At 44.4% G+C, this 17,988-nt stretch overlaps 1 protein-coding gene across 1 annotated transcript; it reads right to left on the bottom strand.

Annotated features, from left to right (window-relative positions):
* Positions 1-6,489: 6,489 nt before the first annotated feature.
* Positions 6,490-12,151, bottom strand: LOC124687431. The gene is made up of 4 exons (XM_047221217.1): positions 11,853-12,151; positions 11,565-11,619; positions 6,965-7,123; positions 6,490-6,890 (listed from the first exon to the last, which is right to left on the bottom strand). The coding sequence occupies exons 1-4, from the start codon at positions 12,075-12,077 to the stop codon at positions 6,688-6,690; spliced, it is 642 nt and encodes a 213-aa protein (XP_047077173.1). The 5' UTR covers positions 12,078-12,151; the 3' UTR covers positions 6,490-6,687.
* Positions 12,152-17,988: the final 5,837 nt, after the last annotated feature.

Raw genomic sequence — 17,988 nt, 5'->3', positions numbered from 1 at the left:
CGGGGACGTATCAGAGCCCATCATTAAGATGAAGTTCAATGACTTTGATTGTAATGCTTTATGTGATCTTGGTGCAAGTATTTCTGTTATGCCTAAGAAAATCTATAATATGCTTGACTTGCCATCATTGAAAAATTGTTATTTGGATGTTAATCTTGCTGATAATTCTAAAAAGAAACCTTTGGGGAGAGTTGATAATGTTCGCATTACGATAAACAATAATCTTGTCCCCGTTGATTTTGTTATCTTGGATATTGAATGCAATGCATCTTGCCCCATTATATTGGGAAGACCTTTTCTTCAAACTGTTGGTGCTATTATTGATATGAAGGAAGGTAATATTAAATATCAATTTCCTCTCAAGAAAGGTATGGAACACTTCCCTAGAAAGGGAATGAAGTTACCTTTTGATTCTATCATTAGAACAAATTATGATGTTGATGCTTCATCTCTTGATAATACTTGACACACACTTTCTGCGCCTAGCTGAAAGGCGTTAAAGAAAATCGCTTATGTGAGACAACCCATGATTTTACTACAGTACCTTTGTTTTATATTTAAGTCTTGGAAGTTGTTACTACTGTAGAAACCTCTCCTTATCTTAGTTTTGTTGCATTGTTGTGCCAAGTAAAGTCTTTGATAGTAAGGTTCATACTAGATTTGGATTACTGCGCAGAAACAAATTTCTTGCTTTAACGAATCAGGGCCTAATCCTCTGTAGGTAACTCAGAAAATTATGCCAATTTACGTGAGTGATCCTCAGATATGTACGCAACTTTCATTCAATTTGAGAATTTTCATTTGAGCAAGTTTGGTGCCTGTTAGAAATTCGTCTTTACGAACTGTTCTGTTTTGACAGATTCTGCCTTTTATCTCGCATTGCCTGTTTTGCTATGCTTGATGGATTTCTTTGTTCCATTAACTTTCAGTAGCTTTGTGCAATGTCCAGAAGTGTTAAGAATGATTATGTCACCTCTGAACATGTAAATTTTAATTGTGCACTAACCCTCTAATGAGTTGTTTTGAGTTTGGTGTGGAGGAAGTTTTCAAGGATCAAGAGAGGAGGATGATATACTATGATCAAGGAGAGTGAAAGCTCTAAGCTTGGAGATGCCCCGGTGGTTCATCCCTGCATATTTCAAGAAGAATCAAGCATCTAAGCTTGGGGATTCCCAAGGCATCCCCTTCTTCATCGACAACATTATCAGGTTCCTCTAGTGAAACTATATTTTTATTCCGTCACATCTTATGTACTTTGCTTGGAGCGTCTGTTTGTTTTTTGTTTTTGTTTTGTTTGAATAAAATGGATCCTAGCATTCATCTTGTGAGAGAGAGACACGCTCCGCTGTTGCATATGGACAAATATGTCCTTGGCTTTTACTCATAATGTTCATGGCGAAGGATAATCTGCTTCGATAATTGTTATATGGTTGGAAACGAAAAATGCTACATGTGGTAATTGGTAAAATGTCTTGGATAATTTGACATTTGGCAATTGTTATAGATCATGTTTAAGCTCTTGCATCATGTACTTTGCACCTATTAGTTAAGAAATACATAGAGCTTGTTGAAATTTGGATTGCACGATTGGTCTCTCTTAAGTCTAGATATTTTCTAGTAAGGTTTGAGCAACAAGGATGACAGTGTAGAGTCTTATAATGCTTGCAATATGTTTTTATGTGAGTCTTGCTGTACCGGTTCATGCTTGTGTTTGCTTCAAATAACCTTGCTAGCCTAAGCCTTGTATTGAGAAGGATTACTTCTCGTGCATCCAAATCCTTGAGCCAATAACTATACCATTTGTGTCCACCATACCTACCTACTACATGGTATTTCTCCGCTATTCCAAAGTAAATTGCTTGAGTGCTACCTTTAAACAATTCAAAATTTATCACCTCTGATTTGTGTCAATGTTCTATAGCTCATGAGGAAGTATGTGGTGTTTATCTTTCAATCTTGTTGGGCAACTTTCACCAATGGACTAGTGGCTTCATCCGCTTATCCAATAATTTTGCAAAAAAGAGCTGGCAATGGGATTCCCGATCCCAAATTAATTAACAAAAATAGACACTCCTCCATGGTATGTGATTGTTGGACGGCACCCGAAGGATTCGTGTTAGCCATGGCTTGAGAAAGCAAAGGTGGGGAGGAGTGTCATCATAATAAAACTAAAATAAAAAGGCACTCCTTCATGGTATGAGATTGTTAAGTGTGCACCCGAGGATTCGGTTAGCCATGGTTTGTGAAAGAAAGGTTGGAAGGAGTGCCACCCAAAAATAAAATAAAATGGGAGCCGCTCTTTGAAGGTTTGTCTCGCAAGGGGATTAGAGTACCCGCTACCATTCGTTGACAACAACAAACACCTCTCAAAATTTAATTTTATGCTCTCTCTATGTTTTCAAAATAAAAGCTCTAGCACAAATATAGCAATCGATGCTTTCCTCTTTGAAGGACCTTTCTTTTACTTTTATGTTGAGTCAGTTTACCTATTTCCTCCCACCTCAAGAAGCAAACAGTTGTGTTAACCGTGCATTGATTCTTACATACTTGCATATTTGCATTCATCATACTACTTTATGTTGACACCTATCCATGAGATATACATATTACAAGTTGAAAGCAACCGCTGAAACTTAATCTTCCTTTGTGTTGCTTCAATACCTTTACTACGAATTTATTGCTTTATGAGTTAACTCTTATGCAAGACTTATTGATGCTTGTCTTGAAAGTACTATTCATGAAAATTCTTTGCTATATGATTCAGTTGTTTACTCATTGTCTTTACCATTATCTTGGATCGCTGCATTCATTACATATGTTTACAATAGTATGATCAAGATTATAATGGCATGTCACTCCAGAAATTATCTTTGTTATCGTTTACCTACTCGGGACGAGTAGGAACTAAGCTTGGGGATGCTGATACGTCTCCGACGTATCGATAATTTCTTATGTTCCATGCTACTTTATTGATGATACCTACATGTTTTATGCATACTTTATGTCATATTTATGCATTTTCCGACACTAACCTATTAACAAGATGCCGAAGAGCCAGTTGCTGTTTTCTGCTGTTTTTGGTTTCAGAAATCCTAGTAAGGAAATATTCTCGGAATTGGACGAAATCAACGCCCAGGGGCCTATTTTTCCACGAAGCTTCCAGAAGACCGGAGGACTTGAAGTGGGGCCACGAGACGACGCCACACTAGGGCGGCGCGGCCCAGCCCTTGGCCGCGCCGGCCTGTGGTGTGGGGCCCTCGTGTGGCCCCCTGACCTACCCTTCCGCCTACAAATAGCCTTCATCGCGAAACCACCAGTACCGAGAGCCACGATACGGAAAACCTTCCAGAGACGCCGCCGCCGCCAATCCCATCTCGGGGGATTCAGGAGATCGCCTCCGGCACCCCCGCCGGAGAGGGAATCATCTCCCGGAGGACTCTACACCGCCATGGTCGCCTCCGGAGTGATGTGTGAGTAGTTCACCCCTGGACTATGGGTCCATAGCAAGTAGCTAGATGGTTGTCTTCTCCTCATTGTGCTTCATTGTCGGATCTTGTGAGCTGCCTAACATGATCAAGATCATCTATCTGTAATACTATATGTTGTGTTTGTTGGGATCCGATGGATAGTGAATACTATGTTATGTTGATTATCAATCTATCATGTGTTGTTTATGATCTTGCATGCTCTCCGTTGCTAGTAGAGGCTCTGGCCAAGTTTTTGCTTGTAACTCCAAGAGGGAGTATTTATGCTCGATAGTGGGTTCATGCCTCCATTAAATCTGGGACAGTGACAGAAAGTTCTAAGGTTGTGGATGTGCTGTTGCCACTAGGGATAAAACATCGATGCTATGTCCGAGGATGTAGTTCTCGGTTACATTATGCACCATACTTAATGCAATTATCTGTTGTTTACAACTTAATACTGGAAGGGGTTCGGATGATAACCTGAAGGTGGACTTTTTAGGCAAAGATGCATGCTGGATAGCGGTCTATGTACTTTGTCGTAATGCCCAATTAAATCTCACAATAGTCTTCATATCATGTATGTGCATTGTTATGCCCTCATTATTTGTCAATTGCCCAACTGTAATTTGTTCACCCAACATGCTAATTCTTATGGGAGAGACACCTCTAGTGAACTGTGGACCCCGGTCCTATTCTTTACATCCGAAATACAATCTATCGCAATTGTTCTACCGTTTTCTCGCAAACATCATCATCCACACTATACATCTAATCCTTTGTTACGGCAAGCCGGGTGAGATTGACAACCTCATCCATTTCGCCGGGACAAAGTACTTTGGCTGTGTTGTGCAGGTTCCACGTTGGCGCCGGAATCCCGGTGTTGCACCGCACTACATCCCGCCGCCATCAACCTTCAACGTGCTTCTTGGCTCCTACTGGTTCGATAAACCTTGGTTTCTTACTGAGGGAAAACTTGCCGCTGTACGCATCACACCTTCCTCTTGGGGTTCCCAACGGACGCGTGCTGTACGCGTATCACGGGGCGAAAATGTCTTCAGGTCCAGGTTTTCTAAAAAAAAATTCTAATTTTTTTCTACTCCATTTTTTCTATTTATTCAGAATTTCTATTATTTCAGTTATTTGCATAGTTTAGTCTCTATCTCTAACTACACTTATCTCTAGTCAAATTACTTACTCGTGGTCAAACTTTCCGCTCGGCCACCCATCCTCTCACTACTTTAGCAGTAGCACGCTTAACTTCCGAGTTCCATCCCGTGCCGCATCCAAGTACTTCGCGCGCATGTATGTGATACTAATATCATATCAATCATATTAACATGTTGGTCGATGTCACATTTCTTTATTGTTAGAATTTTAAATAATTCTTTTAATAAACAAAAGTAATGATGTAATAATAATCTTGAATAAATAAATAAACATTAACTTTTTAATTTGTATTATTTTTAATTTTTTAATTTTTTTAAATTTTTAATTTTTTTTTTGCCAAACCTAAAACCTAAAATTTGAAAATCTTAAAATTGGGTAAAAGTTATAGTAATCTTTATGCAGGATGCAATTATTAATTTTAATTTTTAAAAAATAAAAAAGATAAAATCCGTAATTTGTCGCAAAAACTAAAATCTAACTGCTTTCGTATTTCATTTGAAATTTTGAGAATCTAAAATTTGAATAACCGGGTAATTCCCGGTGAATTCAGATGTAAGTTTTTCCCACGATGATTTTGATATATTATACTTTTTTTTCGACGTTGTATGCAAAAGTTAATGCGATTTTACCATTTTTCAAACTTTTTTTGCAAAAAAAGTGAAAATTTGAATTTCTTAATTTCTCCGAATAGTAGGTTGCATAACATACAAGAATCTGAAAACATTTTTTTTTGAATTTTCTATCATTTTCTTTTGTATTTTACAAAGCAAAAAAAAAGGCGATCCAAGGGGGGGGTTGTGAAGGGTGTGTGGGGAGTAAAAACCAGAAAAACATTTAGTCCCAGTTGAGGACACCAACCAGGTAACACCAACTAGGACTAAAGAGGTCTGCGCCGACCGCAGCCCACAGTTACCAACCGAGACTAAAGGATACCCTTTATTCCTGGCCGGAGAATTAGTCTCGGTTCACCAGAACCGGGAATAAAGAGCCCATTAGTCTCGGGTCAAAGTATTTGGGGGCTAACGGATTAGGATGGAAGGCCTTTTTTCTATTAGTGTTCCACGCCAACCCCGGCACCCGGTAGATGAAATGTAGGAGACACCGCTCCGAACTCCACGGTGACCCCGAGGCCACGCTCCTACCTTGCCCACAAAACTCGAAATTCTCATCTTCAACGGCGTTAAGACCGCACTAAGTGCCTGTTTGTTTGGGCCACACCTCCAAAGCAGCAAACATCGTCTGGAGCCGAGATGCACAACCCCAACTCCGCCAACACCAGAGCAGACCAACCCCGCTGCGTCAAGCCGCCGCGACGACTGAAAGACCTCTACCCGCCACCGCTCTTCTATCACGCCCACCACTACACCTCTCACACCAGGAGGCCAGAGCTGCACACCAGTCTCCTCGCCAGCCAAGCCGTGGACCTCCTACCTGAGATCCTCCATGGCACCTCGACTCCTTGATTTTCCTGCTAGACACCGCTCCAGGCTGACATGAGTGTCCGACCCAGTTTCTCCCGATGCATCCTGTTCGTCCAAGTTACCGCAGCTGACTCACTGGGTGCAACTCAACACTTGTTCATGATATATATTTACGGTGTCTGGAACTCTAGATGCATGGAGTAACTCGGACTACAGTATCCACCAACGAATTGACCAACCAACTATCTTGACTAGTTGATTGTTGTGTTCTGACTCTGAGAGTACACTGAGTATTTCCGGAAAGCAAATGTAATGACTGAAATCACATGTAGGCAAAATACCTCAATTTCACAATCCAAATTCAACATCTCCGCCAGTTTCTCTGTTCTACAGACTAGTTTCCCTTTTGAATCACATGGATCTCTTCTTACAATATAAAAAGGACATGCATCTCTTTCTTCAAATTTTCTTCTTCTTTTGAATCACTAATTTTATATAGATAAATAGTTCATAGCACAGCAGAATGACGCGGATAATCAGATTACATGCTGACTATTTTTAAAATTAAATCCTCTACATCAGTTTGAGAGTACGGTACAAATCAGAATGTTTGAATGTGGAACAACAACATTTTAACTTGCAGCTTGGCGCGTCCGAAACACCTCTTTGGTCAACCCATAATAAATTATTTTGCCACCAGGCCATACAAGAAAATTCCAACCAATAGGAGATCCACCAACCACATAAGACCCTTGCACAGTTTTGCCAAGGTGCTTTGGGTGATTTGCCATCTCACTGCGTAGGATTTCCTCTGTTATTTTCTCCGCTGCACTCGCTGAGTTGCCAGTCATTAGGCTTGGGTTGTCGGTACACCATCATTTGCAATATTAGGAGGAGTTGCAGTCTGACCTGTCTGGGGAACTTGATTTCTTTCTACAGATGGAATTGGCTCCGTGGGCCCGTCCTTCACAGCTCCAGCTAAAGGCTTCTCTAAAGGTTTCACAGGTTCACAAGAGGCACTCAGATCAAGCCTCATTTTCTTGGAGAGTTCCATGACTGTCTTTATCTCTGAAACACACAAAAAAGACAATGTATGTCAAGATCCAACATATTAAAAAGTATAAATGCAAAAAATGTTTTTGGCACCCGAGCTCCAGTGGTCCTGATATCATAGTCATAATTTCATGTATCCGATACACCCGTACATCCCTTTTCCGAACTGTTTCCCGGTGGTTATCTTTTATGTTCTTCCGTATACCAGCCCGTCTAAGCATTAAATCAAGTACAAGGAACGGCCACCTGCACCAACAATCCCTAGTTGAACATGCCTCGCGACTGACATGTCCCCACACCGTTTACTCTGTTTCTCTCTAGGAGCATAGAACTAGTTACTAGTGCCTGAAGTGTTAGGATTCTTTATTCTTTGATGGCTTCCATGCAGCCCATAAGTTGCTTACAATATTCAGATAAAACATATCTTTCACACCAAGCTGACATGTCTGCAACTTGTTGTACATAGGCCCACAAGTCAGTGTCTACGAGTAGCACTGCCTAAAGTAGACGGTACCCTAGGAGTCCATTTTTTCCCAAATACTACAGAAATAAATATGATGGATCCATCAAAATGTTCTTTCATAAAATTCACTCCTAACATTTGTCAAAGCCAACTCTATTATCCTCACCTCATAATCCATTTTTCATTTGACCATTTTTTTTAACTCAAAAAGACTTATTTATATATTGCACCCTAGTCGCAACAAAACTAATCACCTGACTTATAACAGTTTTAAGTTCCTTGCATTAGTTAAAAAATAATTACAAATTTACCATGGAAAACCCAAAATAATGAGACATAAATTTGTTAAACCTCTTGTCCATCCAATAAATACCAATGTATTGGCCATTGCGAATATATCAGTGCATTTACGTCTACAGAGGGCAAAGCCGTCTTACTGGCCATTATGATTGTGTTGTCGGCACCACAACATGCAACTTTACATCAGATCACCTGTCTCCCTTATCAGTGTCTCTATTTTATCTGTTTGTTGCGTGCTGCCTGAGCCCAACATGAAAACACATTCGTCATACTATGCGCACGCTACCCCTCTCACAGTTGCTATTGTTTACACCGTTTTCCGGCCCACCAATCAGCCCCTGCTAAGGTGATCACCCAGCAAGTCCTAGTCCAACGAGAACATTGCGTTAACACCAAGCTGCGCCAAAGCGTGAAGTCTAACATCTAGCCATCCTAGGAGATCACTGATCATCTGACATTATCATTTCGAGTAGACAACACAAGTATCCACTTGTTCACGAGCACACTGGTTTGCTCTCTCTGTCAAGGCAGCGTGCAACACAGCTACTAAATCTTTGGAAGGATTTTGAATTCAATCTACGCTCAGCAAGCTACGTGCTAGATTACCATCACAACATCCAACCTATAGCCCTATGATAATTTTTTATAAATTTATTAACTCCATGCATGATTATCTGCGAACAATAAAATCATGTATGTATGGAGTTAGAAAATTTAAAAAGAAAGACTTATCATAGGGAGGGTTTTAGGTCAGAGGCAGTTCAGCACGTACTTTGGTAAGCCTAGCTTGAATTCAAAATATGTCCAACGATTTAGTAGCTTTGATGCACGTTGAGCTGACGGAAAGAAAAATCAGTGTGCTCGTGAACAAGTGGATACTAGTGTTTTGCCCAGTAATTTTTTTTTAAAGTAATGCAAGAAACTGAAAATTATTATGAGTTAGGCTGTTAATTTCATTGCGATTACACTGCAATACATAAATTAGCCTTTTTGAGTGTTTGAAAATGTTGCCAAATGAAAAATAGATTATGAGGTGAGAATAATACATTTAGCTCTAACAATTTTTAAAAAAAATTCCTGTTGGCAAAGAAATGGACTTGTAGGGCACCATTGCTACTTCAGACAGTGCTACCTGGTACATTGACTTGAGGGCCCACGTACAACATGATGCAGAGGTGTCACTTTTTGTTGTGTGTGCGTGTTGGCCGGGGAGGGGGGGGGGGGTATGTTTGCTCTAAACAGTGTAAGCAACTCATGACCGACAATGAACCAACTTTCTTTTTCAACCAAAGAGTAGACCACAGGTACACTAACAAACAACAAAGCATCGTAAAACTGAGCAGGCTTTCACTTATTTTGTGCTCCCATGGAGGACCAGAGAAAGAAATCTCTCGCGAGTACACGGTGTGGAGACATGTCAGTCATGACGTGTTTAAATAGGCATGTTGGCACATGTGAGAGTTTCCTACACATTAGTTATTGCTGAGACGAGTTGGCATACGGAATAACATAAAACATTATCACTAGAATACAATTCGGAAAAGGATGTATGTGTGCAGGGGTGGAGCCAGGATTTGACCATGAGGTGGGCGAGAAAGCCAATGATCACATAGGAGATGAAACATCACGGCATTGTCCTTTGGTGAAGGGTTCCTTGACTTTTTCAGTGTTTTGTACTAGACTAGATGTACCTTCTTTAGCTTAGGCCTACCTTTTTGTTTGTTTATTTATGCATTTGGTTTTCAGGATGTTTTGGTAGCGCGTCTTGACGTTTTCTATACAAAAAATGCATATATTTAGCTGTGTGTTTTGAGAAAAAATGACAATGGCCTCAAAGAATAACCCTATATAATATGTTTGACAATATGAAGCAATTGACTTGGATAAACAGAAAGACGGATCTAAAACATAAAATGTAATCTTCTTTTATATGCAAGTTCCTCAAAAAAAAAAGACTAGATTTATCCACAAAATGCTACCCCCCTTTGTTCCAAATTAGTTGTCGCAGTTTTGGCAGATTTGGTCTAGGTACGGATATATCTATGTACGTTTTAATGGGTACGTTCGCTCATTTTGGAAAAAAGCTGCGACAACTAATATGAAACAGAGGGAGTAGCAAGTAACTAGTAGCTACAAATGGTACGGTAGGTTTTGTTACCGTGGGATTAATCGACGGGTCAACGGCCTTCAAAGGCACTGCTGCATATAGCAGGACGAGCATCTGAGAGGCTAACTAGTCTGATCTGTTGGCAGTGTGATTAGTGGATGGCGAGCAGCGGCAGGGGGGCAGGTGCTGTAGCCCTAGCAGCGAGATAGAGGCTTCAGTTCCGATCAATCGATTGATGAATCTCTTATAGGTGGTGGCGACAAGGTCTGGGCAAATACCACAAACAGCTTCAGGCTATGTGGGCTGTTTGTTTTGTTGGGCTTCCGTGTGTAGTTTGTTGTACAGAGTTCCAACCAATCAAACATGGGCTTAGGTATAATCAATTAATGATGTAACTATATACGGCCATTAGTATGCCTCTGCCCCTGTATGGGTGAACTGATGGTTATGATACCAGGACCAATGGAGCTCGGGTGTCAGAGACAATTTTTATTTATAAAGGTGCTAATTTCAAATTTAAACTTTTCGCTCCTATATTAACAGACATTCACATTCATCGGACATGTAATTCTCCCTAAGTCTGCCTTCCACATATTGTTCTATTCTCGTCAACGTAGGTGGTTCTATATCTGTCCACAATCCTCAGATTGTATACTTCTTTAGGATATCTGTCCACAATCATCTAATTCCCAGGCACCAAATTAGATCTCCCCATCACGTATGACCCTGCCTCTAGTCTTCCTTCCTTTTTTTATCAGACAGATCGAAGTTTGGATTGTTGATCCCCACTTCAACCAATAGATAACATAGTAAGCTGGATCATCCCCCTAAATTAACTCACTCCAGTTTTCTCGGAGAAAAGTTAACTCACTCCATTGAACTTCATCAGTTAAGCCACACCCTACACCTATCCTCTCGCCCACACATGTTGGTCACGCATCAATTCAACTTTCTCCACCATTTCCCCCACAACAATTGGAAGACACCATGGGAGCTCATTCCAGGTTACCAACTTGGCACTATGTCCTCTCTACCACTCATATCAAGTTTTCATTCCTTCCTGCCAGGGGGCAGACCCAAAGAGAGCTGAGTGAGAACAAATTTCTCAAACCTTTTTGAATTTCGAAGAGAAGGTTCAATTTTTTTAGTTCACAAATTAAGTGCCCTCCACTGAATATTTTTCCTAGGTCCACCCTGTTGCCGCCCGCCTAACTCATGCAACGGAACTATAGTCCCTCATGCTCCACCTCACTAACAACTACAAACAGAACTGAGGATACCTCTGGATGAATTTATGATAATGCAACAGTGTTGATATTCAGATCCATGGCGAAAGAACTTTTTTTTTTTCTCTCCTTTCCTTTCTTCTTTCCTGGACCGTAGGTCACCTAAGATAACTAATGCCTTTCTAACATGGTTAGCTCTGAGATCGGAACCCCATGGAACATGTGGGTTAGCAATCTCATTATTTAATTAGCTTGTAGAAGTTCTGAGATCGGCCATGTGAGGACATCAATAGAGGAGGGCTCAACGCTCACGGGTAGCTCTATTTTATTGTCTCCAAATATGTTTGATAGAAAAATTACCTCTCAGAATCTCACGAGCAGCATCACTCTTTCGGAAATCAGTAGCTTCGTGGACCTTAAAAAGAAACAGAGGCAAACAGTTCAGGAAAAATTGCCAGCTTATAACATACAAAATAATTCATTGAGCATAAGCGCGTGAGAGATCGGATTGGCAGATTTCGTCTGCGGTCTTGCAGACGAAAAATTGACCCAAGCCTCTGCTTTCTGGAGGTTAAGAGACCAACAAGCTAGCAATTTCCACACACGCATAAAAATTATTAGGAGATGCTGGCATGTAGGAGTGCGGACCTGGATGAAGCGGAGGCGCAGGTCGGCAACGGTGGCCCGGATCTTGTAGTAGGGGGAGGCGTGGAACCCCGCCTCCTCCAACTTCCGCTTCTTCGGCGCCGGCGCATCGGGGTGAGGAGGAAAATGAGGGAGATGATAAGAGACCTTGGCCGCGAACTCCGGGGCTGGAGGAAGAGGAGGTGGTGGCCGGGCGGCGGTATCGGGGGGTGCCGTCGGAGCGGCCATGTGGTCCGTTGCTGGAGGGGGAGGTGGCGGAGCGGCGGTGTCGGCTGATGCGGTCGCAGGGGCTGGAGCAGGCGGCGGGACGGCGGTGTCGGCGGCTGCAGCCGGAGTAGCCATATCAGAAGGAGTAAGGGGGACCTTCGCGGCGGGATCCGCGGCGGGCGGAGGAGGCGGCGGCGGCGGGGCGGCGGTGTCGGCGGCTGACGTCGGAGCGGCCATGTCTAGCTGCGTTTAGGTCTCAGGCCTCGGCTAGTCCTGGCTCGACCAAGACCTCTGCACTCACGCACGGGACGCTCCCATTTTTCCAATGCTTTTGCTAATTCTCGATTGAACTAATACTAGTTGCGTGTCGGATATACACGGGACTAGTAAAATCTTACCACTGGTGAGGTATCAGTGGCGGACCAAGGTCCACAACTGGTAGCTAAAAATAACACACGGCTGGTAGTGCAATGTGAGCTCCACTTTCTAAATTTCATGGAAATACAAGTTAGCATTAGGGTAGTATTTTGTGCCGAATGCCACATTCAAGGCTTCATTGAATACCTTCATCAATCTGCAAATAAATCATTATTTTACCAATCCTCAAGTGATGGTTTATAGGGATAATTTGTTTATTTTAATGGCTAGTGAATTGAACACTTCACGAATTGGGCACATAACTTCTTACCAATTCCCTACCAAATAGATGCAACAATGTCCTCGTTTTTCTCTCAATGGAAAAAGGAAACCGGCCGGATCAAGCAGAGAAGAGATAGTCACAGAAGAGAAGACATCGATCCAGCGCCTCAGAAGACATCGATCCAGCGCCTCCGACTTTTCCTAACGTCGCCGTGGTTTTATCTTTCCTACTGTTGATGGCATGTTGTATGTTGAGGGCGCAAACTGCTCAAGCCCAAGCACGAGACCTGGTTAGTGAGACTTCAGTTGCGACGGCAGCTGCCGGGGAGGCAAGGCCAGCGAGCCACGCGCAAGCGTGCGAGCGGCATCAGGAACAGTAGGTCGTCGCACAGCAGGCTTTTGCGCGCGTCTAGCTGACATGCTTTGCGTACTTGTTTGGATGCAGGGAGAAAAAAACTTTCAGCCTCACCATTCAAGGATTCTCGCACAGATATCCATATTTCATCTCAAACTCTAATTCCTGATGCCTATTATTCCCAATAGATTATCTGTGAGCGGCTTCGATGTCACTTGGTTTGTCGCTCTCTCACCCTTGGTGATGCTGCCACCTCTCTTCGATCCCTACCAGTCTACTAAACTCTTTCACACCAATGGCATTTTATAGACAAGATTCACATGTGCAGGTGCGCTCTTTAATCACTTGGGAGGTACAAAACTTTAGTGTCTAGCCGATCACCAAACGTGCAAGAGGTTCTTGGGTTATTAAAAGTTCCTCGTAGCTTTGAAGAGTGCGTGGTTTGCTTGAATATATGGAACCTGATGGATGCCAAGACAAGGATGCATGTCGCACCTAGTGCATGATGTGTCGACCAATGCTCGAGGGCAAATCAATGTCATCTAGACAAAGTTTTAAAAAGCGCCCTATCTCTTCGCTATAGCGATGCTATAACGGATTCACAACACTTGCACAATAAGTTATGTCATTTTATTTTAAATAGAATCTCCGTGAATAGCTTGCTAAATCGTATTAAAGCACCACCAACGGTGGTTTTCGGGAACATAAAAAAAGAGCTAAAACTTTGGGTCACTGCGGAGGCGAAGCGTGTGAGTCTTTTGATGCCACGAGAGTAGACGGTTTGTAAAGTCACGTTGGGTTATCTTGTAAAACTTCTTTAATTATTCTCCTTAATTAATAGAACTAATTGAATGTCCGTGTGTTGCTACGGATTCTAATTTTTTTCTATCACTCAAATAAACATAAATACACATGAAAATTGGAGACATAGCCATATAGTTTACAGTTTAAAAATAATAATACTCCGGTTGGTATTTCAACAAAAATAGACAAAACTAACTATATCTGATTAATATTAATTTCTAGTTAGCTGTGTAACAGACGAACAACCGATCAAGCACAAACACAGTTTATAGGAGCAAGAAGAATGTGAAATTCTGCAACATGTCATTGGTTCTACTCATTAAACATGTTATCTTACTGGTGTTGTTCATTACTGAAAATTGCTTTATCCACAAGCGGACCCATGAGTCTAGCAACTTGTCAGCCACAAGGCATATTTCTTTAAAAGTTAGAACTTTATGAATCCTGACCATTTTGAAGTTAGAAACACTATAATAAACATTGTAAGACTGATATCCTGATAAGAGCAACATGGAACAACAAGTTACAACTCAATATGTTACCAGGAAAACTGATAGAATCCCTTGCGTGGTGTTTATCACACATCATGTAGTAAGGTTAGGTTAAAATCAACAGTTCCAAGCTCAGCCCACTCCGGATGGATTTATTGTTACAATATCAAGTTACTAACCGAATCAACTACAGTGATAAAACATGAATATTGTTGTCTGTTACAAATAATGGGTGAACAGGGGCTACCTAAGTACGGATTCAGGCATCAGGACTTCTTCCAAAGCACAATGCTTTGCACCGCTATCTACCAGTTTGGTACAGTTTATTTCCCTATCTGAGGCAAATCATATGATTGGCTTGCATACTATGGTTGTTGCTTATATATATGTAGGTGAGAGGATATAGAGATGGAAGGAATGTTTGTTGCATTCGAGATAATTCTTCCAAGCAATTAAGCGAAAGACACTGGACGGAAGACACATGACAGCAAGAGTGCTACCAATTGTCTGTGTAGAGAGAGCACTGAAAATTGGGGGCTGATAACTAACTAATGAGCCGATGACCAATACGGGCGACCGAGTGGCGGTGGCCACGATCTCCCCGGCCGAGGCGGATCAGCATCGCCGATGGAAGACCCTAGCCCCCGGCGAGCTGCATGGGATTCTGGCCGGCCGCGATGGGGAAAGCCCCAACGTCTTCGAGGCGCTTGTGGAGGACACCTCCACCGATAGCTCGTCAGACGAGTCTTGCTGCTCCGACGTTCCTTTTGAGACAGCCATGGAGGTGGTGGGCTCGCCGGAGGCCCCCAGCTGGTCGACAGTGGTTCGGCGGGGACGTCGCACGGACGGGGAATTGGCGGCCGACTTCTGGTCGGACATCGGGTTCCCCACGCCAGCCTCGCGAGTCTGGGAGAATCTGTCGTCGTCATGCGCAGGTATGTTGCCGTCTGATTCTTGCAGGGGCCAGGAGGAGTTGCCGAAGGCGTTGGCCGGCCATGGTTTGCCGCTGGCGTCTATGGGAGCTCGCCGCGAGAACGTTCCCTCGCCGCGGGGTCTCCATTTGCAGTGGCGGGCTAGGACGGGCACTTGGCGGGGACCTTCTCCTCCCCGTCGGGTCTCATCTCCGGCCATCCTTAGACAATTCTGGCCGCGGTCGGAGGTGGCCGGGACGCCGGCGAGGTTTAAATGTGCGGCCGTCACGGAGGGTGCGGATTTTGCCAGGACCTTATGCCGCCCGGCCCTTATCTCACACCATCTATTTCAGGAAAGTGCGTCAAGATTGGTGACTTGTTTTTTGCAACAAAGACCCTGGATTTTATCAGATTCTTATTAGATCGTCCTTGCTGCTTATTAAGTTCTTCAGAGAAGCAAGATCTTGACGCAAAATTGCAGTGTATCCACTTTTTCTGGTTCTAAAGTTCTTCACAAAATTGCCAAAGTTCTTCAGTGGATCCAAAGTTCTTCAGTGGATCCACTTTTCTGGTTCTAAAGTTCTTCACAAAATTGCAGTGTATCCATTTTTGCAATTATAAGTAACATTTTTCAACCACAGATCTCTTTATTTCAACCTCAGATCTCTATGAAGTTCTTCATAGATCTTGTAAAAAACCCATATTTGGCATGAATATCGAACACAAATAAAAAGGTATCATTGAAAAAATCTACAAGATCCATCAAAAACAGGAATTGGATCCATTTGCCTCATACATGCTACTAACAACCGCGGATCCAGTAGATTCGACACAGATCCTAATAAGATCATACGAACATCCTATACAGAGCAAAAGAGGAAGAAAAAGAAAATCAAAAGAGGAAAAAAGATCCTACGGGGATCCTATAGGATCCTATGAAGATCCGTCCGCCGGGATCTCGCCGGGGAAAGCCAGGATCCGCGGAGGGTCCGCAGCCCAACCACGCCGGCTCTAGGGCGACGGATCTTCCGCCTATGACAGACGGGGAGGGCGACTAGCCGGCGGCTCCCTCGTTGGAGCGGGGCGGCGAGGCCATGCACCGGGGAGGCCGCCACGGGACAGCCGGAGAGGCGGCCACATGGCGTCGAGGTGGCGTCTCCCGCACCGGAGATCCCGTATGAGGGCCGGCATCGAGGCGGCGCCGCTGCAGGCACGGGGGACGGCGTCGAGTCGAAGGCCACTGCGGCGGCTGGACGGGGATTTTTTTGGTGTAGGTTAGGGTTTCCTCCGGATTTGGGATATTTATACCGAGATCTGCCAGAACCACGTAGTAATATGATAAAAGTGGAGGGTTCTTTTTGCAAAAATGGCGAGCCCGAATCTCCAACAGCTTTAGACAGAGCGGATTAGGTGCGGGCGCCATAAGGTCCGCTCCTTGTATTTACCGGATGATCGGGGAGGACTGCGCGGTAACGGCGCATGCAGGTGGGCCCGCCGCGTTGACCGACTCCACCACGTGTTTCTGTGCAGCCGCCATCGCCGCCCGTGTCCGCTGCTGCGTCGCCCGAGGTCGCTACGCCGCCTGAGTGCGCCACCACGTCGTCATCGCCCCGGCCAGCCTCGCCATAGGCTCCTGTAGTGTCAAGGTCGCCTTCCGCTACCCTAGGGTAGCACCGAGGGCTCCATCATCTTCGTCTCCGTCAAGGTCGCGGGTGTCTCCATCCTCGTCTACAACTTCGTCGACACCTGCTGCGTCAAGATCGCCGTCGGCTACCCCAAGGGCAGCGCCAAGGACTCCATCATCTCCATTTTCGTCAAGTTCATCGCCGCCTAGTGCCGGTGATGCCCCCTCGCCGCAGCAGTTTTCTCCGGCGGCTGCTCTCCAAGTTCTTCGGAGGGGCTGGGCTCCGGTGCGCCCCTCCTTCGCAGAACGAGTGGCCAGGAGGCCCGTGTCAATGACGGGGCAGCAGCAGCCGGGGGGCTCACTTCAGCCTCGTCCACCGGGAGGAGGCGCACATGCTGCTCCTGCTCGTCCCCCGGTGTAGGGCGGGATGCCGCTCTACCGTCCTCAGCTCGCGGCTGGCCCGCTGGCTCATGCGGCGCCGCGCCCCCATGCGGTTGCGGCTGTCGGTGGGCACGCTGTGGGCGGTCTGTTTCCGCGTGGCTATGCCCTGCCACCGGTGCACCGTCCAGGCCGTACTTCCCGCTGCCAACGGGACAACTTCAAGTGGGACCAAGCGTGTCGGTGCAGCCACAGCCGCCGCCAATTCAAAAGGCGACACCTCCAGTTGCTCAGGGGATGTCATCGGCTGGTATTGGCACTCCAGGTTTTGGCCATGTTTCAGCGCAGCAACAGAGTATGGGTTCGCAAGGAGCGATGCCTCCTCTATAGAGTCAGCACCATATGTATCAGTTCCCGTACATCCCGTCTGGTTTTCAGCAGCAGGGTGGTTATACACTACAAGAAAATTTGCCATGGCCGACGAAGTTGAAGTCGCGCCGTGGTTGCTGGTGCACCATGGCCGACGATTTTGGTCTCTCCGTGGTGCATGTCAAAACTTTTTTTTCTCGTTTTTGAGGCCACCTAGCCCGACGAAAGCGGCCAAAACGTCTCCTATGGTGGCCCGGGACGTGGTGCATGATGACCCACAAGTATAGGGGATCGCAACAGTCTTCGAGGGAAGTAAAACCCAAATTTATTGATTCGACACAAGGGGAGGTAAAGAATACTT

The sequence above is a fragment of the Lolium rigidum genome, chromosome 2 (genome assembly GCF_022539505.1).
Source record: "Lolium rigidum isolate FL_2022 chromosome 2, APGP_CSIRO_Lrig_0.1, whole genome shotgun sequence".
In the NCBI taxonomy this organism is placed as follows: Eukaryota; Viridiplantae; Streptophyta; class Magnoliopsida; order Poales; family Poaceae; genus Lolium; species Lolium rigidum.
The sequence above is the reverse complement of the archived record's forward strand: the minus strand, read 5'-3'. Positions and strand labels throughout refer to the sequence as shown.

Excerpts from the sequence above, each read along its gene's own strand:
- LOC124687431 (XM_047221217.1), bottom strand. The coding sequence starts at position 12,077 with ATGGCCGCTCCGACGGCACCCCCCGATACCGCCGCCCGGCCACCACCT. Across the intron at positions 7,124-11,564 it reads TGCTCGTGAGATTCTGAGAG|AGATAAAGACAGTCATGGAA; the intron begins GTAATTTTTCTA and ends TGTGTGTTTCAG. Across the intron at positions 6,891-6,964 it reads AAATCAAGTTCCCCAGACAG|CGAGTGCAGCGGAGAAAATA; the intron begins GTCAGACTGCAA and ends CTGGCAACTCAG.